Raw genomic sequence first — 19,013 nt, 5'->3', positions numbered from 1 at the left:
CTTATACCCCTGACTATCGACTCTTTTGGCGCATGGTCATTGGCTAACGATGACTTCACTCTCGTTTCTGATTGGCCAACATTCGACCGCAGCACGCCACAGCCTACACGCATGTTCTCTCCTCGCAAAATATAGTACTATGTTTCTGTCATGCGACATTTCTTTTATTGATTTTACAAATTTCGACAAGCATAGAGGAGAAATTGATATGTAATGACCTGTTCGTTGACTCGGTAACGGTTTATTCACAATATCCCCTCGTGATAGGAAAGTACGATAACCGTAATAATGTATTTATGGTGTGGATCGAACTACAATGCGATGCACTAAACCGTAAATTAATGGCCGTTCGTGGCTGAATATTTTAGCAGTTATTCGTGAACATTTTGAAAATCCCGTTTGAATATACTTCAATTACGTTTGATTTCATTATTATAGAGAATGAATAATAATTTTCACTTTGTAAAGTAAATTAGCCTGGAAACACATACCGTTGTTACAAGGCATGTGTGTATTTACTTACGTGTACTTTGTACGTACACGGAACATAATATGTACGATCACGACGTTATAAACAAATTAATATTCAAACTACTGGGAAGAATCATGAAACAATATTAATTTATAATTAATATAAATTCAACAACAGTTATTTCCTTCATTAAATTAAACAATCTTAACAAAATTCGAATTGCAAAACAATATATGTTACCTTTTACAAAATGATTTTCGCACATAGAATTAAAATCGTAGATAATATTCTTCCCGTAATAGACACTTTAATTAAGTGAATTGAAGATAAATTTTTATTAGATATTGTAAACATGAGATAGCTGTAAATTGACTTTCTCGTCATTGTATGTCATGAAATGATTGTCATCAGAGTTTCTCGCCTTAAGTATGTGAAAAGATGCTTGAGAGAAAGTTGCGTGATAGTGTAATGCAGTACCTGAATTTTTCAGATAATGTAGGTCTTGGAAATTATTATCGATTTTATACATATTATTTTGCTAATTCTTTATACGAATTAAAACAAAAATCTATTTAGAAGAAGTTATATGTCAAGCAGATTCTAAATGTATATTACGAAAAAATAATTATTTTGTACATAGAAAAGGTTTCTTAAAACTGTTCTAAACAAAACTCAAAGAGAACATTTTCCTGCATGCTGTTGTAAATATTAAATAATTTTGTGTACTCTCACGAATAACTGAACGAGTCTTTTCCACGTGCATAGAATTTTGTGAGCAAAGTAATGCAAAACAACGTGACATTTATATTTAGTTGCAAAACTACCACGATTGCTTATGGGCGTTGAACTTGCCCATTGGCTAAGAATAGACATTGCTCTGTGCATCTATTCACAAGTTGCATACGTACATATAACGATCGCGGCAAACTATGAATTCATTATTGTACAGCATTTTCAATAATATCTTGCTAGCAAATTCCTACCAATTTGTAATTTATTATAAATTAACATGTTTCGTGATTGTTATGAAAGGGTCTTGCTCTTTGATAAATTTACAAAAAGCTATGTTCATATGTTACTAGTCTAGCGCTATGCTTCAATGTTTCAAAGAGATCAGAATTTTATAATATTTTAATCTTCTCGTAAAGAAAGAGGCTAAGGCTCGATGAAATGGTGCGATTATCCTTTTTCGCCTTGCGAAGTTATTCTGTCGTTCCTTTTCATGGAGGAGTGCCAAGGAAGGATGAGAGTTGTCCATGAGAGCGCATGTGCTACTCGGCCGCTCACTTTTTCTAAAATTGGTCACAGACGGTCAGATCTCCACTAAGGAAAGCGGTAAATTGCGACGATCGTTCCCCAGGAAGACATGCAGGGTGGGGCAAAAACCATTGTCGCTTAAAATAACTCAACTGTGCACCGACATAATTGCGGTAGTCCCGGAATGAACTCTATGATCATTTTATGATATTTCTTTTGCAAAAAGAAAAACATTTTTCACTTATTTCCATTACTCAAAATATCTATTTCAAATGAGGATGAACGGAGTCGTTAACGAATTTGTTTTTGAAATTATTGATGTAAATGAAATACGTTAAACCGTATGATGAATCATTTCGACCGTGGCAAGGACTGATTTTTTGTTTGAATGCTTCAAATACAAAATATACATAGATATAAATAAACAGCTTCATCGTCATAGAAACGTCTGTTTTTTTTTCAAAAGTCACGACCACGTTCGTTTTCCATCTTATATCGATTCCTTTGCACGAGACCAGTTTGCAAGAATATCGGTTTCAAGAATGATATTAACATCAACATCAGTACAACTGTACTCGATGATGTAACAGATCGACCACGCGCTTTATTGTCCTTGCATCCGTGGCGATCTCGTTCACCGAATATAGTTAGCTGAAGTCGCATGATTCCTTGTATCGAAGTTAAATGTTTCTCGTGGATACTGTACCAATAATTCTTGAATATTTAGATTTCTTTCGTCGGTGATTTATCATGTAATGTCACCACTGGCAAAAGATGTGGCCTGGTGTTCTAACGTTCTTACCATAAGCTGTAACATAAATTATTGATAATAATTTAAATCGTTAAACTGAAAAGAGAAAACACATTCGCGGTTGTGTCAATGGTATTCTGAATCAGCATATGTATGAATTCTTCAATGTCATTTACTAGAAATGGTGAAAAGCAAAGGCGAGGTAGACCTTAACATCTTATGGACTTTCGTGGTGGACTTTCAATCAGACTGCCATACCGACCTGAAAATTCGGAGGTGATTTTAGCGTCCTCTTCTCATGGATGGCGGTCAGTTAAGAAACTATTCACTGAATTAATGTTGGTGGACAGCAGTAGTGTGCGTGTAAATACATGTGAGTTGACTATGGGGGGGATTGAAAAAGGTCATCCAGTATTATCAGACGGCAGACAGCTACCCGAAGAAAACTGTAATCAAAAAATAAATTTAAAAGAAAAAATCAACAGCGGGTAGCAGCTGAAATTTTTCGGTGAAAAAAAAAAATTTCAAATCGTTCTAAAAAAATTATTTTTAGTTCCGCGGGTCAATTACAATCATTTTTGGTCAATACACATACTCCCGAAATCCTACGCACTTTCGAGAAAAAAATTCGTGTAGGTGTTCAAATTTTTGGGGGAAAAAAAATTTTTCATATTGTACTAAAAAAATTATTTTTGGTTGGAGGGATCGATTACAATCATTTTTGGTCATTACACATACCTTCGAAATCCTACGCAGTTTCGAGAAAAAAATTCCTTACCGAAAATCTAATTTGAGGCCCGAAATAGTTCCCTGAAATTTCATGCGAATCTTTAAAACGTCATAACTCCTGAACGGATTGGACGATTTTAACGTTTAAAAAAGCAAACTACGCGTATTTTGGTGGAGAATATGTACACATCGCAAAAATATTCGAAAAGTTGGTCCTTAACCCCGCAAAATGGGAAAAACCCCATAAAAATGGTCTAATTTTCAAACAGCCATAAATCCTACAATAGTGAATATATTTTAATGAAACTTTTTTCTGAAGTAGAGCTCATAGGTACCTACAAAAAAATATTAGACAACTTTTCTGTAGGACGTCAAATAAAATTACTAAAAATGGAACAGGAATTTTTAAGAAAAATCGACAGGGGGTAGGTGCCTAAATTTTTCGACGAAAAAAAAAATTTTCAAATCGTTCAAAAAAAATTATTTTCAGTTGCGGGGGTCAATTACAATCATTTTTGGTCATTATATATACCCCCGAAATCCTACCCACTTTCCAGAAAAAAATTCGATTAGGTGCTGAAAGTTTTGGATGAAAAAAAAGACTTTCGAATCGTCTTGGAAAAATTATTTTTAGTTGCAGGGGGCAATTGCAAGCATTTTTGGTCAATAGATATACCCCCGAAATCCTACGCAGTTTCGAGAAAAAAATTCTTATCCGAAGATATGATTCGTGGCCAGAAATTAAGCATAAACAAATATTAATTTCTAACATATTGTTAGAACTGTATGATGTGTGATTACCTTGTATGCACCGCGTTGCTCATGTATACTCTCAGCTCCAATTAACTACGTGCATCGTGTGCTGGAACAAATCATAGTAGGTACAAACGCGGGATTCGATCATAGTTATTTTTATCACGCGTAGGTAGGTTGTTTTCATTATTTTTCTGTACATGTTTTGCTTGTAAGTCGTTAAAGTATTAATTAACAATTGCTTTCGAGTTGCATCAAGAAAGGAAACTGTAACAAAGTTGTATTTTGTAATTCGAAGGAAATTGCACGGATGAGGGAACACTTGGAACGCTATAGAAGAAACGAGTGCGTCGGTTGCATATACTTGCTTAGTAATATATAGAGTGCCTATAACGTGTATTTCTGAGAACAAATAAATCACATATAATTTACAAAAAGGAACTTGACGCGGCGCTTAATGTTGCTCTTATCATTCGTTAATAGATAAGGTATTATTATACGTATGTATTAGATGTACGATTTTTTTTGACAGATCATCTTTATATGCGTGTACTTGTACACGTACACGTGCGCTTGCTGCGAACAGCAGCATACTTGCAAACAAATTGAATCATTGTCGCGCGTCTTTCCACTCGCGTACGGGTACAAACGTGTCCTTTCGATTAGTATAGGCCGTATTTGTCTTACGATGTATAGAATAAAATAAAATCAAATCAAACGTACATCGTTTTCGAGAACAATTTTTGTGTAACGTTGTTAAAAACGTACACGAGGCAGTGCATTACGTACAAAGAATATAGAAAATTTCGAACCGAAGCCCTTATTCAAACGATACTATCACTGATATCTTTGCTTGTAAGTATGGTGTCTCTTACGCGATGCAAGATTACATGCAACTCACGCGATTTACGAATACAATGTACAAAGAACAGCATTATTTTCCTTTCTTTTTTCTTGTATCGAAAGCACGATTATCTCGATGAATTTGGAATGATACGATCCTTGTATCAAATGTAGCACGATTTTCGTTTTCGCAGCTCGTCTCTCGCTGAACGCGATCTGACCAACGTTTCATATAATGACTTTACAAACGTATTCTCTCACTATTCAGCCGCAAGTCGTTACAAAACTTCCAATACTTAAATCATATACCCAGTAAGTGGACAAGCTATGACGAAATCATTGCAACTTTTAGTTACCTTAGCTGCACTTCTTCGGAGTATAATATGCCGATGTTTTCTTTATTAAATCGTTACTCTCTAAATGGTTAACTTAGTCGTACGATCTGATTGGAACAATTTCATTCTGCAACAGTCTCCGATTTCATCCGTGATGCCCTAGTTTAGTCGATCCATGCAAAACAGCGCTCGAATTAGTAATGATATTCGAAAATGATTCGGACAAAACTTGAAAATGTTTTAAATAATATTACGTACTAAAAGTTACTGTTATTGGCGAGAACGTTTCGCAACTAAACTACATCGTTATCCTTTAAAATGGAGTCAAGTACCTTCTTTTATGATCTTTTTAATATCGCGCGTAACACGTCGACGACTTGCGTGGATTGAATAAATTGGGCCATCCTGTACGTCGTCGCTTCGTAATGTTTTACCGAGAATCACGGACGAAAGTACGGAGTCGAGAACTGTCGGAAAATCCACACTCGGACAGCGAAATATTCGATCGTTCGTCGATCCTATGACTACATATAAAACGGCACGACGTCTACATATCTAAATTTTATCTATGTACAATAAACGTTCGACGAGAACCTCGAGTACGCGTACGCGCAGAACAGTTCGATCAAAGACGGTCGTTCGAGGTTCGCCTTAAAATTTCTATCGCTGACTTTAGGATCGGTCAGCGCTATCTCTAAATTTATATCTAGATTACCCAAGTATTTGCACAAGTTGTCGTTTGGAAGGTTTCCGCCGAGAGACGTTCGATTGAAAATACTCTCGTTTCGCTGGATTGTTTATCATTTTATCGTGTTAACGTTAGAACCATTTAATTGCATACGTTTACGCGAAACTCTTAAAAAGTACACCGTATGGCGAAGCACTTTCGTCGAGGAAGAAAGAGCCGGGAATCTGAAAGTATTACGCAGATTGAGAAGAAAGCGATCTTGAAACTTCGTCAAATCATTTGGTACGATCGCGGGGCAGTGTTTGAGAGAACAACGTCGACGGAATTGGGATTCTCTTTTATCGTCGACTTTTCGTGCCTTTCTCGGTCGGTTATCGATCACTTATAATTACTCCATAATCGATGGTGTTCCATGATTGGACACGGAATACCGCTTTGGCAACGTTTGTGACGTCCACATCCTTCTGTCTCCTGAATGGAACGTGCTGTGTCTCACTGGGGTTCAAACTTATAAGAGTTAACAGTATAATGCAATTCTACCTAAACATATAATGGCACGATTGGCCCGAATGGTAGGCCGAATTTTAAGGTCGTACATACTAATCCAAATGGAAAGCCGTTTAACTAACGCGCCTCCTCACCGATGGAATAAATTATCCTTGATCGCGAGAGGCTCGGATTAACTCCAGAAAAATGACGATCTTCCACCGGTTTATCGGGAATCGAAAATTAATAATCGTTCGGTTCGTTTCGGTGTGCTTGCAACGATTGTGCAAGCTTTACGGCCTCGACGATCGAGCAGGATCCACGTCAGGGCTACGACTCCGTCGAACGTTTAACGTTCCGTCCGGACAGTGAGACGTTATTCGTTTTCACTTTGTTCGTTACTTCGCAAAAGCGAACCTATGTAGAATCCGTAACCCAGTCGATTGGCGAGGCCGGCCACGGATCAGAGATTCTCCTCGTCGACGTCCTCGTCCTCTGAACCTCCATAGTTCTCCCCGCTGTCCTTACGATCCACTGCGACGAAACGCGCCACGAAACCCTTGTTCGATATCGTGTCGTCGGTTCTGAATCTCACCAGCAGCGCCTCGTTCATCGAAACGAAATCTGTCGCGTTCTGAAACGCAATTAGTTTCGAGGGTAATAATGTGCTGGACAAAAGTATTCCAAGTCTCAACACCAAAGGACTTAAACGGATCAATACTTTATCTATTTTGTAGTAATCTGAACGAACATCTTAACACTAAACCTACTGACACCTTATGTACACCCATTTGTATCCCTGTATACAAATTTGAATTTATTTTCAATTAAATACACAATTTACAATCCAATTTTATCACGCACCAGTTGTATAATCAATAGGAATTGTTGAAACCTCTTTGGGTACGTAGTGTCAAAGTAAATGTGAAAATAAATATAGAAGACAACATAAATTATAGTAGTGAGTATAGTCATTGGATAGAGGATGAAATTCCCTTTAAAATGAGCGTTCGAACGAGACGATAGCTCAATTGGTTCCGGAGATATGACGATTTTAGTTTCAAGTCGATGCGATGGCTAGTTCCAAAGATATAAGGGTTCGAAGTTTGTTTACGTTTCATTGTTTACGTCGCGAAGCCATTGACGGACGTGATCGTAGTAAGTAGTAAACGTGACGTCACTCATTCGCTCGGTCAGTGGGTCAACGTGCGAGAAGGAGGTCCGACGCGACGCGTCAGACGAAGACAGAGATAGTCAAATTAAAGAAATTACCTTTTACATAAATTGCGATATCTCGAAAACGGAAAGTCTGATCGACAAAAACCCAAAGCCATTTTAAAGAGTAGACTTTGCCGCTGCCAACAGCGGTTCAATTATTAACAAAACACTAGTAGTTTCGGAATTGCACGCGTCTAAAATTTAACTACTTTTAATACGCATTGTTAGACTGTTCTGAGACAGTGGAGACTGAAGATCCTCTTCCCTTTACTATATACATCCTATTTACATCGGAAGTTAATCAGAATTTGATACCATATTTTGTCCAGTTTAAAAAAAAAAAAAATATAAATTGCTCCACCGATTAGACCGGTAGTGGTAGACATAACAGACTAGATATTTTTCTGAGAAAACAAAGAATAATGGAAATGAATATTGAACAATTCGTTGTACGTATACTCTAAGAAAAGTCGTGAAGTTGAATGGCGCTAAAATAACATTGTACGTTAGGAATTGTGAACGAAATTTTAAAAGAAGTCATTGGTAGGTTTAGAGTTAAAATGTTCAAAGAAAATGTTATACTTACGCCGTTTCCACAATATCGTCCGTACAGGGGTCCGGACGTGTCCAAACCAGCGTAAACTTCGACAAAATCGTAATTGCACTCGCTTTCGGACTCGAGTTGGAACATAAGGAAGGTCAAATGCACATTTTTGCCGGGCGGTGCCTCGATTGCCCAATCACAGTCAGTTCTGTGGTCATAATTATGATAACCGTACTTCGCGTGCGAGTACAAATGTTTCACTTCGTTCGTCGCAGTAAGATGGCCACCGCAAGCTGTGGAGCACAATTACGCCATCAGAGTTGGATTAAACGCTGCAGAGGGTCTGATACCAAGTGTTTCTGAGCGATTAACTTCGATCAAATTACTGGCTCTAGTATTTATTACGAATACAGCGTGCGCGATAATTGACATGCGATTTCGATGGTCGAATGCGATTTTGCGAATGTGTGCACGAAAGGGTTCGTGCCTCGAGAGCGATATCAAAATTGTTGGTAACGCAAAGGTCTTTTAAAAGTATAATCTTTAGAATGATACCATAAAAATATACAGGGTAAATTTTACCATTTACAAAAATTAATGATGATTTGAAATTCTAAGTGTTTCGGAATATTTAAAAATCCAGTTGTTTTTTCTTGTGATTTACTTACCAGTGCTATGAGTCGCGAGGAAACCTTTCCTCTGGACCGAGGCGTCGCTCTTAAAGACCATATACATTTGATTTCCGGTCGCCAGAATTGGATGAGGTTCTTTAGTACCGCAGAATTTACCGAGGATATGACTATCCGGCGAATCGCCGTCGTAAATGGCGATATGATCGTAAGCGCACTCTTGATGGGATTCCATCTCAAACACTTTAAAAACCTATAAAACGTCCAAGTTATGTATGATCGTGAATTAGTTTATTTTTCTGTTTTACGATCCAAATAAATTTATGACTTTATAATTGAGAAAAAGCTATGTGTTGCTAACCTAGACAACGAAATTTTACTGTTTTAGAATTTCGTTAAATATTACTTACTAATTTGATACGGTGACCAGGTTTGGTAAGAAAGTGCCAAACGCAATCCTTGAGCCCAGGATAATGATCTGGATAGTTTGGCGACGTAATGGTGCCCATAGGTGCGACGATTTCGTACTTGCAACCACCTTCTTTGCAATCGTGTCCATTCTCATGAAGCGTGAAACCGTTGTGGCACAAACATTGATAAGAACCTATCGTGTTCTTGCATTCGTGTTGGCAGCCACCGTTATTATTCGCACACTCGTCCATGTCCGTAAAGAAAATAGCTGCGAAACCTGTTTTCTGAATACTGTAATAGGAGAAAATAGAAACGCACGATATCAGCGGGTCGAAGGAAGAATCAATTAAAATTTGTATTCATTTTGCATCCACGAACCAATGGTTAAACATATATACGTCGCGCTTGATCTCATCGCTATAGTCTAGACAAAATCAATTGGTCGCTGATGGCCACATCTCTGACAATGAATCAGGCCAGACACAAACCCCACTCTAATGCTCTATTTGAGAGACAGACAGCGAATACCTGCAGGCTTATGCGAGAAAACGAGAGATGGCGTAACAGACTAACCAAATGACATGGTGGGGGTAGCTCATTAATGTCCTTGAGAGGCTAATTGATTTTGTGTCAACTATAGTTACCATCCAGCGGAATAGAAAGAAAATTCCCCTAGTAGAACCTGTGGTTACAGGACACTCGAATAGACTTTTCCTTCGGTCCAATTATAAATAATTTTCCTTTGACAAAAATTACACGCGTAACTTCATCAAAGATGAATTATGTTGTTCGAAATGGACAAAAATTCAAACTGACGTATGTTTATTCATAGTTTCAATGGGTACTTCCATGTTAGAATATTTAAAATGAAAAACATTGTTACCTATTGTCGGATGTGAAAGTCACCCTCATAAAGTTTCCCTCCGACGTGATTAACGATGGTATTCTCGAGCCACAGAAAATCCCATGTTTCCTCAAAATGTCGTCCCCGAGCTTACTGCTCACTTCGACGGAATCGTATTCGCATTCCTGCTGGCGGGCATTTGTGCCCTCCAGATCGAAATGAGTGAAATTTAACGTGATACGGTATTGGGGAGGAGCTATGATTTCCCAGACGCAGTCCTTGTTTCCTGGGTAAGTTACCGGAAACGAAGGGCTCGTGATGGTGCCGTTGCTGTCTTCGAATACGCCGCCGCACGCATCTAACGGTAACCCATGTTTCAATTAATCGAAATAAATTCGAGTTAAGATATCGGTTTTTTAAAATAAAAATATTTTATTAAACGTTGTCTGCGGATAAGAAAAACCAAAGTTACTCCTGGGTGGTAATTTACCTTCGCAGTGTTTCCCATCGGAATGTAACTCGTAACCTGGCTTACAGGAACATTCAAACCCACCCAAAGTATTAATGCAATCGTGTTCGCATCCGTGCTCGATCAGCACGCACTCGTCAAATTCTGAAACATTTATTAAACACGATATAAACAATCCACTTGAATGTTATTTAGTGAGAAGAATGGACTTTAAATTATAAATAAAATGATATGCTCTTGATATAGACATTGTTACACTTATAAGAAGTTTATATTTATTCACAATTCATTTGTTTATACCAACATACTCGTAAAATAAAATACCACCCTTGCCTCGCATATCTGACACATGTGTTGAATCGTCTTCTATACAAAACTGTTGATATTACCAAATCATTACTATTAAAGTATACCAATGTTTCAACTATAGTTTTGGTGTATACTTGGTTCACCCTTCCATTTAACCGTATGTAATGATCAAGAATTTACGAACGATCAAAGTAAAGTACTTCTGTACATTAGGTACTTGTATTAACGTTATGGAACACAAGTAAAACTGCACCTTTCATGAACGTGGCCGAAAATCCAGGCTTCTGCACGGATACGTCGCTAACGAACTTCACCAAAAGTTTGTTCCCGGTGGACTTAATGTCCGGTGGTATTTTGTAGCCGCAGTAAACCCCGATCAATGGCGAGTCCGTGTTATGACCGTCGCGTACCTCCACGTAGTCGTATACACAATTGTCGTGGTTCTCGATCTCGAAGGATTGAAACTTTAGAGCCACTTGGAAATTCTCCGGGACCGACAACTTCCAAATGCACTCCTTGCTGAACTGGTACTCTTCCGGGTAATTGGGTGACTCCAAATGACCGGTGCCATCGAGCTCGACGTCACCGCCGCAAACTGCTTCGTAGCTCGCCGTGAAACCGCGATATCCGCTTTGACGACTGGACGTCACGTACGTTACCAGCATTCGACTTCCGGTGGAGACGACCGGCTCGTGGATCTTTCCGCTTCCGCAGAATCGACCTGCATCGCGATCAAACTGACCATTAATAACACTGTGAATCAAACCTATTAAAAGTTCACAGGTGACACAGTTTTGTTTCTAATATCTTTATTCGCGTTTGACCAAAGCCTTGCGATTAAAGTAATCGTTGAATTTCATTATGGTATTATGTGCAGTTGAATGAAACCGTCGCGTGCATAGATCCCTAACTTCAATGCAGTTTCTAAACTTTTCCTCTGTTGGTGCCTTAAAATGTCTATAATTATATTTTTTCTATAAATTTTACACCTGAGTGATATTCCGAGAAACCCCCGAGATAAGTATAAATTGTAACCCCTGCTTACGGTTTCGTTATCATGCTTTATTCAGCTTACCTAGAACATTGCTCTTGTACCAGTATCCGTCTCTGATCTCCAAGTAGTCGCTGCGACAAAAGTTGCTCTTAAATATGTCCAAGGATGTGATGTTTAAGACTATTCGTTCGCCGTGGGTCGCTGTGATCCTCCATTCGCAGCGTTCACCGTCTATCGGCGGCGAACTGTTCGGATGAGTCGGAGATCCGAAGCTTCCGCTGTTTTCTTGAAACGTTCTGCCGCACTCTGGTACAAATGAAAACACCAGAAGACGCGTGGCCGTAGAAAATTAATCGTAGATACGAAATGAGGAATTTCAAAACTAAGTTTTGTATTTCAATCGTTCGTTTGTTATTGAGAACTCACTGTGACATTTGTAGAGAAGGTTTGTTTGGGCGATGTCACCCTCGCTGAGCCTAAGTCTTTGCCCGATTTCTGGTCGTTTCTTCCCGTCTCTTTCCATTGGAAGAATCGTATCCAAGTAGGTGCCCCTCGAAAACGTATTCTTCGCATAGTGCATGATCGAATCGTAATCGTACGGCAGACCTAGCGAGTTCACTTCCTCTTCCGTCAGTTTGTTGAAATTGTACTCTTGACCTAAAAAAATCAAGTTCCAGGTACGTGATTAATAATCTCTAAAGCTATAAATTTAATTCTAATATCGAAAATTGTAGATTCTTGTACATTAATCGGTATCAATATTTATGTATGCAAGTATAATTTATTTACCTATAATCCTGTGTAACCATAGGCGAACGCGTAAGCCATCAAACATAAATTTAATCGAATCTGCGGACGGTCTAAATTACCTCGTGTCGACAAACATTTGATGTTGAACAAATAACTAACTCTAACTAGCTCGTGACTCAACGTCCCACTACCGAAGGTAAAGAAACAAAGGCGATCGATTCCATTGGCCGTGCGAGTTCTGTTGCCAAAGCGTTCGACAGTGTCAACCGTTTCCGGTACACAACGAGGACATACGTCAGAGAAACGAGTAGCTCTCGATTGTTGTTCCAGCAACTATTCTCCGCCTCGACGTGGTTCGCAAAGTGTTGTTCGATCGCCGTGGACCAGGCGCAGCCGTCCAATTCCCGTTGGATCATTCGAATACCCGAATGGCTGCCTCGACTCTTTGCGACGCAAGAATTTATTCATTTTTTATTCGTGTTAAAATTATTGCAAACGACCTATGTATCATACTTCTGTGAACAACTATCACTGTCTACTTTCTGTCCTTGTGAACAACTTGGGAGACCATGTTCAACTTATTTAGGTGGTCCATTTGTTACATATTATTTATAAATAAAATGTAGCGTGGTCTCCAACGATTTTCCAGTCGAAAACAAAACAAACGCGTTAATTAGCCATCTTAGCAAAGAGTCAACGAAAGTTCACGCACAATATTCGTGACATTTTGTCGTGTACGGCTCAAGGTGTAATTTCAGGGGGCAAACAGATGGTGCTGGATGGAAGCTGTCTCGCTAATTAAACAGCTCGTTACCATTCCCGTTATGAGTATCCATTAATCGAACCGTGATCGCCGTGTCCAGGGACTGTCACCAAGCGTGTAAATATTAGAACACTGGCCCGGTTAGTTGTCGTCGCTAATGATGGGTGAGATTTGCCCGGCACCTTCAGCAAATTGGGTCCATTAATCTAAAACGGAAACCTATTCGCCGCGAAGGCAAACGAGCAAACGGTCGCTGAAATCGCGGACCAGACACGGTACAACTTGCGTTCACCAAACATGGACGAACAGCATCGATGAAGAGCTCGTAAGACGCGGGCTACCATGAACGTTCGACGCGATAGAGGTCTGCTTATAGTACTGCAGTGAGGTATAAAGATACTTTACCACATCCTAAAGCCTAAGTCAATCCTGAAATATCGAGTCTACCAATTCGACAAGTGTTTGTCGAGAGTTAAATCGCTGTGAATTGAAACGATCGTGAAAGAACAATCGAATGAAATCACAAAATTACAGAGCGAGTGTTCTTTTTTTGCGGATTTTCCTGGCTGATAGAGACTGTCCAGCAATAATGCAGTTTAATGTATTTTAAAAATCGGTATTCCCGTCCCCTTTATCTGCTTTACTGTTTTTCGATAGCAGATGCAAGAGAAAGATAATTGGAAATTCAACTCACCGGACATGATATTGTCACGAATAATCTGCACATGACGGTCGCGATCGGGTCTAGTGTGCTCGTGCCAAAAGCCAACGACGTGTCCCAATTCGTGAACGACTATACCAAATTTGTCGCAATTCTTTCCTATGCTTATAGCTTGCGGGCCGTTTCCCCTCTTCCCTACGAACGAACAGCATCTGCGAAATTAGTTCGAAAATAAAGCAAAATACATTCACTCCGTATACATTATACATGCAAATTCAGGTGCATTATACATATGAAAAAATGTGCTCGTCTTTTTGCGCATCGCGATGCTTCGTTTTCGAGGCACGAAAATACAGCTGGAAGCACGAAACGTAACAAAAAATTATTTAAAAAAAGAAATTAAAACACGAGGATCCCATTGATTCTCGAAATAATTATTTTCTAATTACAATTTACTCGCACTCAATGGCAAATGATCGCATTTTATTCATAATTTCATCTAATTTTCTAGATTTTGCAAATCAAACTTGACACTCGGTTCCCTCCAATCATCTAAATTAAACAAGCTTTATTTACTCTTCATCGAGAATATTACACGTTCCATTAAATATCCCCGGTTTGTGGTACATTTTACCGATCGATCATCGCCAATGAAAGCAGGTTTCGATTATTTTTCCCCCGCTAAATCCGATCACGTTTCTGTCCACGCGTTGGCAAACTCACCCGCAGGGTCTCTCCGTGAAAAGTATATAATTAGGATGCTCGACGGGGACCCTCTCGACGAATTTCACGCAAGTAAAGTTCTCCCAGTGTCTCATGGCTTGCTTGAACAACGCTTTGTGGGCGCCAGAAAAGTTCCCGTCGATCTCGTACGGTATCACGCCGTGATCCCATACGCGTTCCTTGCGGGCTGTCGCAGCCCTTCTCGTCCTGCTTGGAAACCCGTGTCTGGTGGTGCCGCGTTTATTCGCCAGATACTTCGGTTTGTGCTCCATGTCGTAAAATTCGATCGAACGAAGCTGACGATCGTGCAACGACACCACCTCGTCGGACGTGTCGTCCGTATCGCGTCTGATCAGAGGTACCTTGCGTCGACGATGCCTTCTTTTTGTCGTCCTGAAAGCAAACGATACCTCTGATTTGTGGAAAACTATTCCTCCAAAACTGTTAGAGATCCAACAAAAATAAGGCAACATCGAACTTTGCTCGAAAAAACTGCATTGCTTTTTTAAATGCAACTATTATCTTGAGTCTCTACCAAAATGTATTGAGGGTGCTACCCTAAATCTAATAGTTTAAAAGTTGTACCATTTTTAAATTTTGATGTTCAAATAGTCGTAGTAATATTTAACGTTGATTATTCTTGTAAAAATCACACATATTAGAAACTTATATGCGGAGTGTAATATTTAAAAACTAGGGAATGTTTCACAAGAATTTTTAAAGGAAATAACATTGAATAAAATATTTTTTAGAACTTCTAAAGAGGAACGAAAGAAAAGAATATATGAAGGGAAAAATATAAACCAGAATTGAATATATGAAAACAGCTCCAACGTTCCAGACAAATATTTCCTAATATTTCAATTACAAAGTCATTCGAACGTAAGCCCGCTGTATCAATTTGTCGTCCATAAACTATTTCGTTGGAATTCAAGTTCGTGATGGGGGTGGGTCGGTCGACCACGCCGTGTTATCGGGCTGTTATTTACTTTGTCAACAATAATGACCAATGTTGATTATTCGTTGAAACATCTGATCATTTTACGACGCGATTCGAGCGGGTCGGAACGCTGGAAATTTCAATTTACAGGACAATGATGGGGCAACGGGACCAGGCAAACCTGAACTTCGATAGTAATATTCAATATTGCGCTAATAGCGCATTACCAACGGAAAGCTGTTGCCTTCGACGAGCCAACATGTTCCGGGAACATTAAACATTTGATGGTTCCTTTGCCCCATAAATTTTCCGGTTTTACAAGTCCTGCTAGTCTTTTAAAACGACCTCGGGGTTGAACGCTTCGATGCTGGCGGCGAGTAAATTTTCCGACGTTTTATACTTTACGGGGGATTTTCTTTTCCAAACGAAACCAACTTTCTCTTTTTTCTTCGGAAGGGGGGAAAAAGAGTAGCGATTCCACCTCTTTCGCATCGCGGTAAATAACGTTACAGATCGTATAAAAAGATTAGGGGTTGAACTAACATCCCTCGAACCGCTATACACTATAATGTACACGGACTTTAAAATTGTATGAATAATTCCTGCGACGTCAAACTTCTTTGAAACATCCAATATGATTTGTTTAACACTTGAAGGATTTCTACTTTATGCAAAATTTAGTGTATACTTTAAACTGCACTGACTTTGGAGAATATTTAACGAGTACATTTGTCAATAACTCTATCTATTTCGAGTAAACATTCGAAAGAACCTGGGTTAAGAATACTTTTAAGCATTGGACGATAAATAGAATACAAATTAGCGAGGTATTCGTCATTCGAATAGTTTGTTGGAGTACATTTTGCCCATCCCTGGATGGAAGGGACGGCGAAATACTCGATCGTTTAGCAGGGATGAAATACAACGGGTATCGGGGGGACGAGGCACCCTCGAAAACAGGTGTTCGCGGTATAAAAATGCACGCGAAACGCTGCAATAAAGCGAGGTGTTACGCGTGAATTGAATGCACCGCGGTACCACGGTTTTTTACGATGTCAGACGAAATTGCTCCGCTCGACAACGCACGCGCTTTTTAAATCGCGCGGGATCGTAGATATCGTCATATTTTTTCTTTTATTTTTGATCGGGAGGGGGGAAAAACGTAATTGTAGGAATATCCCCAGATGTCAAGAGCCAACTTTGATGAAACGTTACGTATTCATGGAATATATAATATGTTTTGGCGAGAGAAGTTCAAACGTTTTGGGCGAGATCCTCTGTTCGTACAAAACCTTTATCGATACGTCGTAAACAGACTCCGGAGTTTATGAATTCGCGGCGTACGCGAATATGAAAACCCTAAGCGGTACGTATGCAAAATGTATGCATGCAAAATGGCGATATACTTTGTCCGCTTTCGCGATACGCGTTCTATATTTTATGTATTTCTAGAATTGTTATATATTGGTGGCGGTCAAGGTGATAAACTTCGTAAGTCGCATTTACGATTTGCGATTCGCAAAGACCGGCATTGAATATTCAAGCAGCAAAAATCGATATTTAATCTACCGAAGAGAAAATAATGTCATTCAATCTCTGTCGTACGACGATAATAATAAATTTCAACGTTTAATCTACCGACGATTCCCGTGATATTTTTACTGACGCTGAAATAACAATTCATAGTTTCATAACAAAATCGTGTCGAACTAAAATTAGTAGAATTTTAAATCAGATGTGATATCAGAGCGAACGTAGGAAACATACTACACCATAAATTCATAAAATTCACACTCTCCCGAAGACTTAGGAGATCTGGAGGGTTTTGGAGAAACTTGGGGATCGTAAGACTTCCTAATGATCCTGAGGTTACAGAGATTCCAAGACGCCTCGAGTCTCTTTTGTGTTTTCGATGGTTTCAAACTTCTGAGAAGCAACGAGTATACGATATCCTAGGACACCCAAGAATCCTGCAATCACCTGACATATCCAGGACTCCTAGAACTCTCCATATTTAGAAATCTCTGGAAATCATAGCCATCAGTGACAAATCCGGGATTGTAGGTACCAAATCTGTTAATTCCAGCGGCATTGCGTTCTACGATTCCAGTGTTCTCTGTGCCAGATTGGCATCTGTAATCGATCAATCGTACTGTATTGACTTCTATAATTCTGGAGATCCCTGGTATTGGTTCTCGGAACCATGAAAATCTAATATTAAATTTCATCGCCTCTGAGATCCTGTTTCAAATAGAGTAACTTTAAATATTCAATTTTTATACCCAATCGAAGAGTCAGAATCACTTTTTCCCACTGTTTATGTTTACTTTGTTTAGTTACAGAACACGTATTCGAAACTAATATTCTCAAATTCAATCAAAGTAAATAAATTGCACCTGAGGATATCAGTCGACTTAATCAATACACAAAGAGTTTTTAATTTTATAAAGAATTCTTTAAAATATATTTAAATACGCATATCAATGAGAATGTTCGTTACACCGTAAATAAATTTTTTTAACGTGCACGTGGAGGGATGCGATTAAAAACATCCCAGACACGTTCTTCCGATAACATTTCCCTCGCAAAATTTGTGTCAATATCGGGGCAAACGCGTAGAATAAAACTACCTGAATCTGACATTTACACATCGTTACACATATCCCGACGGCGTTGCTCTCCCCTCCCACGCAATCGCGACAAAATTTCCATTTCCGTGCTCGCGGGCGTCCATGCCCGCGCAATACCAAAAACGAAATAATACTCATCGGTAAATATCTCACCCTCGTACGCACACCGCCGCGACCCATGCATATTCATGCACGGGGAACGAGGCAAATACGCGAAAATAAAAGGAAGGATTTAAGCCAGCTCCGGAGACTCTGTTCGGGGGGAGGAAAAAACTCACCCCTAAAAAGCCGGAGACACAATTTGTTGCGTTTAAATCCGACTAAACAAGTGATATCGAGTCCGCGACAAGAAACGGTAGTAGAAGGAGGAGAAGGGGAGGGGGAGGTACAACGGAACAGCGGACGAGGGTGGGAAAAACGTAGAGTACGCGCGCCAGCGACCGAGGGGAGTGACACTATGAAAAATAATTTTCCCCCCTTCGCGTAAACATCGGCGTAAGCCGCGGAACGAGCTCGCGCGTGTGCCGGCTCTGCCCCTCGTTTATTAGTACTAATTACCGCGGGGGCGTAATTCTCCTCGGATTCTCCTGCCCCCTTCCCAGCCCTCTCGCCCATCCCAGTCCGCGAGGGGTGAACCACCCTTCCAGCGGCGACTCTAGACCAGGCAGCAGTCAAGCTATGCGCTTCTGAATCGGTGCTGGCATTACAATTAATTAACGGGCCTCTCGCTCGTGAGCTCCATTAAGGGTGCGCTAGCACCGTCAACGAAAGAAAGGCAAAGCCGGGCTTGCACGTGCAAATCGTAGAAATTCTC

The 19,013-nt window shown here is 39.6% G+C and overlaps 1 protein-coding gene across 2 annotated transcripts in view; it reads right to left on the bottom strand.

Moving 5' to 3' along the window:
• Positions 1-4,323: 4,323 nt before the first annotated feature.
• Positions 4,324-19,013, bottom strand: part of Tok (tolloid-like protein 1 tolkin) — a 68,761-nt gene continuing 54,071 nt past the window's right edge. For both annotated transcript variants that reach the window (XM_076761942.1, XM_076761943.1), the window contains exons 5-15: positions 14,630-15,022; positions 13,940-14,118; positions 12,159-12,389; positions 11,814-12,038; positions 10,992-11,459; positions 10,451-10,573; positions 10,000-10,318; positions 9,116-9,407; positions 8,745-8,958; positions 8,119-8,369; positions 4,324-6,948 (exon numbers count right to left, since the gene is read on the bottom strand). In XM_076761942.1, the coding sequence (XP_076618057.1) occupies positions 6,778-6,948; positions 8,119-8,369; positions 8,745-8,958; positions 9,116-9,407; positions 10,000-10,318; positions 10,451-10,573; positions 10,992-11,459; positions 11,814-12,038; positions 12,159-12,389; positions 13,940-14,118; positions 14,630-15,022 (2,866 nt within the window). In that variant the 3' untranslated portion in view covers positions 4,324-6,777. The remainder of the gene's footprint in view (positions 6,949-8,118; positions 8,370-8,744; positions 8,959-9,115; positions 9,408-9,999; positions 10,319-10,450; positions 10,574-10,991; positions 11,460-11,813; positions 12,039-12,158; positions 12,390-13,939; positions 14,119-14,629; positions 15,023-19,013) is intronic.

Source organism: Colletes latitarsis, chromosome 3 (assembly GCF_051014445.1).
Source record: "Colletes latitarsis isolate SP2378_abdomen chromosome 3, iyColLati1, whole genome shotgun sequence".
In the NCBI taxonomy this organism is placed as follows: domain Eukaryota; kingdom Metazoa; phylum Arthropoda; class Insecta; order Hymenoptera; family Colletidae; genus Colletes; species Colletes latitarsis.
This window is presented reverse-complemented; position numbering and strand designations above follow the sequence as displayed.